Source organism: Corvus moneduloides, chromosome Z (assembly GCF_009650955.1).
Source record: "Corvus moneduloides isolate bCorMon1 chromosome Z, bCorMon1.pri, whole genome shotgun sequence".
Lineage (NCBI taxonomy): Eukaryota > Metazoa > Chordata > Aves > Passeriformes > Corvidae > Corvus > Corvus moneduloides.
The window spans coordinates 54,556,757-54,562,756 of record NC_045511.1 but is presented as its reverse complement, the minus strand read 5'-3'; the positions used below and the strand labels follow the sequence as shown (position 1 = coordinate 54,562,756).

At 39.8% G+C, this 6,000-nt stretch overlaps 1 protein-coding gene across 5 annotated transcripts in view; it reads right to left on the bottom strand.

Annotated features, from left to right (window-relative positions):
- Positions 1–292: 292 nt before the first annotated feature.
- Positions 293–6,000, bottom strand: part of KIAA0825 (KIAA0825 ortholog) — a 239,763-nt gene continuing 234,055 nt past the window's right edge. For all 5 annotated transcript variants that reach the window (XM_032095237.1, XM_032095239.1, XM_032095241.1 and 2 more), the window contains one exon: positions 293–1,791. In XM_032095237.1, coding sequence (XP_031951128.1) covers positions 1,668–1,791 — 124 coding nt within the window. In that variant the 3' untranslated portion in view covers positions 293–1,667. The remainder of the gene's footprint in view (positions 1,792–6,000) is intronic.

Genomic DNA, 6,000 nt, shown 5'->3' with positions numbered 1-6,000 from the left:
CAGTTTCACCACATACGCACTTCATGTGACTATGCAAAAAGTCAATTATGTACAATAGATTTTGATAGAATAGGAGAGAATATTCTAAACTCCATGTACACTAACACATTATTTGTATGGCTTGGAATATGTGTGCCTCATTTGTCAGAATACCAAACCTGCCATCATGAAGATCCCTGTAGAGGTGTTTTAAACCTGAAGTCCACCACTAATCTTCAAAGGTGAAATACAAAGCAAAGACAAGGTTTTTACACTAGTCACTTCTTTATGATCTGAAATTACTACACTGGCAGCAGAGGAAAATGTCTACTTTATCCTTTAATTAATATTTTGAGCATTTTTTAAGCTCCAGTGCCTCACAGCCCTTTTGTGTTGCAGTGTTGTAACAAGATCTTTGGAGATTTGTAAGATGCAATTGTCCACATTTTCATTTTAAATGGTCTGATACTTTATATGAAAAGAAAAAAGAGCAATTAAGAGGAGAAAAACCTGCATTTCAGATAAGACCCTAAATCAGCATTAGTAATATGCTTTCCCATGATGCTGCTGAAGCCTTTAGGGAAAAAAAGCATGTTTTCATCCTATTCAAGTGGTCTAAGTTATGTCCATAATAGCATCTGTGTGAAGATGTACTGGGAACATGAATAACTCTGCTCAGATTGCACCCTTAGCACGATCTTGCCAGAGTCCTTCATCAAGCAGAGAAAATAGTTCCATTAGACTTTTAATGAAAGAAACTAAGAGAAAAATTATGGATTATTTCTGTAGAGCTAAAGAAATACTAACCACACCTTCTGTATAAAAAATAATTCCATGTTGACAGTTTTCACAAGTGTGTAAGAAAAATATTTAGTATTCAGAAAAATATTTGATATTCAGAAAATTTTGAATATCAAACCAGGATTACTTTGACTATGAAATTTTACTATATTTATCAAAAATAAATATTAAATTATTTATTATTTTCTCAGTCCACTGTTAAGATAATCCTCTGAGCACTGCCTGCAAATAATTTTTTTTTTTAATAAAAAGATGCTTCTCAAAACTTCTAAAGTTTCTCTATAAAGTGTTTTTTAAGCCACAAAATACACTGGATGTTAAGTGAGGATTTGTGAGGGCAGTAAAGCTGATGCATTTTTGATTGGGAATAATGGCCAAGCATACTCATTCTGGAGCAACTCAGAAAGGACTGTAGGTGTATGGTCTATACCTATCCCTTTTCATGTATTTTGGGTGATTTAATAAACAAGTACCAGAGGAGAGAAAAGGTCATTGAGTGACATTAACTGGGGGCAGGCTGACTCCAACTCCAAAGTGGTGGACGGAAACCAGGAGTATTTGCTTAGCCTGTGTCTAAAGTTGCATTACTTTCGGAGTCAGTTTTATATTTTTAAATCAATTCTTAGTTTGTCATTCAGGTTTATGCCTCTGCAGTACTGAGATAGAACCTCCTTGTTTTATGACACTGACATTTTCTTGCACCGTTCCTCACCTTATGCATGTGTGAACAATTGCTTCCTGGATGGGGTGACCAGACAATAACAGGGAAACACCCTTTAGTTTAGAACTCCTACTCAAGATACATATTTCTCAGCTTTCTAGTCCTGTGAGTTATGGCATTAAGTTAATCTTGTTGAATCCAGAAAAAAGGTGCTACCCAAATTCTGTCAAGGTAATTGTTCTTCCTTATCCTCTGAGATAGGAGTCCTTTGCGTCAAATAAACATTTTTTAAGTGTTCCACCATAACTTCTTCCTCATCTTCAAGATCTGCATCTTCTTTCATCTCCCACCTGAAAGAAAAATAACATTTTATTGATTTTTAATGTGTTTTAAACTAGTCTTAAGAACAAGTAAAAAAATACAGAAGTTGTTACTATCAATTCATTGCCCTCCACAGCTGTGGTTACACCAGTTGAGATTACTGAATCATGCAAACTACAACCCCCAAAAACCTTGCCACACAGAACGTGGCATGGCCATGAGGCAATTGACACAAATTGTCAAAGCTACTATAAAATGTTACTTATATTTACTGCAACAATACTTTTTCTTCAATTTTATGTGTCACACACACATTGGTAGAGGTGAAAACCTTGTAAAACTTGCAGAGAAAAAGTGGAAGAGCTAACGCACATTTTGGAAGTTAAGCAGATGTTCTCAGTACTCTCTAAATTTGCAGTGAAATGTCACCACATGAAGTCCAACCCAAATATTTAATGTGAGTTGTCATATTCTCTGGCAGTGACAGTACTATTTTACAAAATACCAGAAAACTGACTGGCTCTTCGTTTCTTTCTCAAGTATAATGGTCTAACCAGAAATAAATGACATCAGATTCTTCCTTCCCCATGTGAATACTGATTTCTAGTTTAGGATTAAGAGCTAATACCACTAAAACTGCAAAAGTGGAAAAACTATGAAGATGATTTTTTTTCCTTTTAGTAATCAAATATAGAACATTAAGAGTCATGCAATATTCTGTTTAAGAGAATCAGGATAATAAATGCAGCAGTAGTGCTGATACGTAGTCAGGTAAACTTTGTATCACTCTAATTTTGCCAACACAACGCCCAGTTCTGTGGCTCCACCTCTTTTACAAGTTCTGTGGATATTTAAGTTTGATACTCCTTTAATATTAATCTCATTCTTTTCTAAGTAGATAATAAAGTGTAGGCTCCCAGTTCAGACCACTTGAAGACAAAAGGTAAAGCATCAATACTAAAACCAGAAATCACATTTTCAAGTATTAAATGTAATAGGTTATAAATGTGCCATAGGATGATGCTGAAAAGTAGGAGATGTAAAAAGTCAGCAGAACAAGGACCGCATTTAGGAAACTGTCAGGAGCAAAACTTTAATCCTGTTCCCACACTTATTAGGTTCTCATTCAGACTGCAAAAATCAGACACCATATACAAGTTTAGATTCGTGAATAAATCAAATATAATACAGAATGGTGGGACGACTATATTGCATTCCTTGTATTTGCAAGAAGAGGACAGTCATTATTGGCAGTAGAGCATGGTGTACACTTTTTGTATCTATTTAGAAGCTTACTAAAACCAGGAGAGCAAGTGCTTTGTAGTAAAATCTCATTGTTAAAAAACTATTAGGAAAAAACATGTTCAATGAACATGTATAAATTAGCATATATCCTTCACACCTTTACCTTAAAAACTGAATCTGACAACCCATATTACTGCCTGAAGGAGTATCAGAACAACCAAAGCATGCTATGAATAAAATTATAAGCACTGAATGCCTATGATCAACATTTTGCAATAATTAACTTCCTATTACTCCACTCATATGTGACTGCTATCATACTTAACCTTATGTGAATATTAACATTAGGTACAATTAATTGCTGTGTCTGTCTGCTTCACTCTCTGGTTTATGATGCAAAATCTGGCTGTATGAACCTTCAGTACAGTCACTTTTGCAAGCACCCCCGATGAATGCTGTTTAACAGGGTCACTAGTTTCCCCTTTTCCTCTTGGTAATGTACCTTCTCTTCAAACCTAGGAGGAAGTTGTGCAAACCTTAATTTGAATTTATGGTCCTCAGAGTTATTCAGAAACACTACTGCACCAGTTGAACAGATAAATTTTAATTAATTTGATTTGTCGCATATTTTTAACTAGAGGAGCTGTTTGCTTAGAAGGACTGTCATAGTTACAGAGATAGGAGGCAAGAGTTTAGCATTAGGGGTGACCCCAAATCCTGTATTCCGTATCTTCCCTACATCAATCCGTGCAAGGTAGTTTACTATCCTTTTAAGACCCAAAGTGGGAAGCAGAACCTCTGTGTTTTACCCCCGTTCACAGAAAGGGGAGGGGGTGCTGGGTCCCTTTAAAAACAGGGAACAGACACGTGGAGCTCTTGTTTTGTTCTTTCCAGGCTCCTGAGAACCTGAGAAAGCGGGGCGCTCTGACAGGTTGCTAGCCACGGCCTCCCAGGAACTGATGGAAAAAAAAGGCAGACAGCGACCCTTGCCACAGTCGCTATAGCAACAACCGCTTTTGGAGCCAGGGGAGATGTTCCTCCGGACTTTCCGCCGCTGCTGCTCAGGACAGCCGTCTGTCGCCAAGGGTCGGAGCCGCTCCACAAGAATCCAGCTGCTGAGGGGGTTGGCCCTACATCTGCTGAGAAGTTTCTTTCGGCGTTTCACAGCATTGACTCCTTTTGGAGAAAAATGTTTTCTAGGTTTTGTTTTTTCCCCTCTCCCGTTGTTGCTTGGGGAAGGAGGCAGTTTTGGAACCACGGATGCTCGGTTGATGTGTTGTTGCCTTTGTCGCCTTTGTCCTCTGTCCTGGCCACATGGCCCAGAGACTGGAATTTATGCCATTCTGTCTGTGTTCCCCGGGACAATTAGAGGGACCTCCTCTGCATTTCTGGGTGAGGGTTTAAGTGTTTGCCTTTGTATTTCTTGTTTATTGCTGTTTTCTTTTAGTAAACTGTGTTTTTTTCCACTTATATCTCTTTACATTTGTCGCTCCTTATTGGTAGAGGGGAGAGGTTGAAAACTAAGGGGAGGTAACTTATTGCAGAGACTCTGCCCTGTAAAATTGCCTTAAACAAAGACATATTTGGCACCCAACTAAAAGGGGCTCAAGAGAGAAAGTGAAAAAATAAAGAATTTGACTAAATAATTTCTATATTGGGTACATAACTCCCTGGTCACCACATTGCTTGGTTTAGTCATGGTAGTGTGGCACCTAACCTTGTGTATGCACCCAAATATGTGGAACCATCTCCCCATGATAGTGCTCTTCTTCAGATCAGGGAGAGGAACCAAGATACAGTTGATGTGATATCAGTTTATGGAATGATAACATCAAAGGCAATGAAGATCATTTGGTTTATGTCTTCATCATTGTTTGCCTCTCCTCATCTGGGCTGCTACATCTGCGGGTTTACTAATTATTGCACACAGCCTGTTGGGGGAACAGGAGAAGATGATTTTTCCCAGCCTTTCACCTCCTTCTCCCCTTCAGGTCTGACACATCACTTCTTGAGAATGCTGAATTCCCTCTGGGTACTAAGGACACCATATTCTTCTTGCTGGTTCTGCTTGGTCTCCTCCGTACAATCTACAACACATGGAGTCAGGATGGAGATTTCTAGGGAGGTGTCTTGGAGTGATTTACGGTCTATTCCATGATCAGAAATGCCCAGAAATGGTTGCTGTATCTTTAAAGCCTGAGACTGGTAGTGTGTGGGGTTGGGGAGGGGGAAGCTTTGGGCTTTTGGCAGGCATTTTGCCCAGGCATTCCATGGCACTGTGTGATTCAGCTTTGTTTGGCTAGTTTGGTTTTGCTGGCTCAGGCAAAAAGCTTTTTCCTCCTCTGGCTTGGAGAAGCTGCAGCAGCAATCTTTCAGCCGCCTTGAGGTGAACTGAAGAGCTGCTGGTCTGAGATCGGAGGAGCGGGACCAGCGAGAGCGAACTCGCCCCATTCCAGCCCCAGCCTCGAGGAGCGGGGCCGGGGAGAGAAAGCACACCAAGAGGCTCCAGCCCAGCTGCTTCGTCTGCTCATGGAGAGGAGGTCGACACCAGAGAGCCAGGTTTTTGCCTTTTGCTGGAACTCCTCCATGGAAAATCCAGTTCCCACAGCATGAAAGCCAGCACCATCTTGCACCATGTGTCTGGAAGGAGTATTTATTTTCAATGTTTGCCCCATTCTCTGGACATTTTTGGGTCTTTGTTCCTGTGTTTGTGTGGGGCGTGGAGTGAGTTCTGATAGTTCAGTTTTTAAGGGTTATTTACTTTTCTTCCTTGCCTGTGGGCATTCTGTTGTTAATAAACTGTTGGTTTTGTTTGGGGTTTTTTTTACTTTTCTCTATTAGTATTAATTATCTCTTGGTGGAAGGGGATTGTCGAAACCCTTTAAAGGAGACTACTCACTGCAGAATGTCTCCTCTTAAATTTGTCTCAAAACTGAGACAGGAGGTTTTGTGGACACCTGCCCGAGAGGTGGAAATTCCTGAGTGGCATGGGA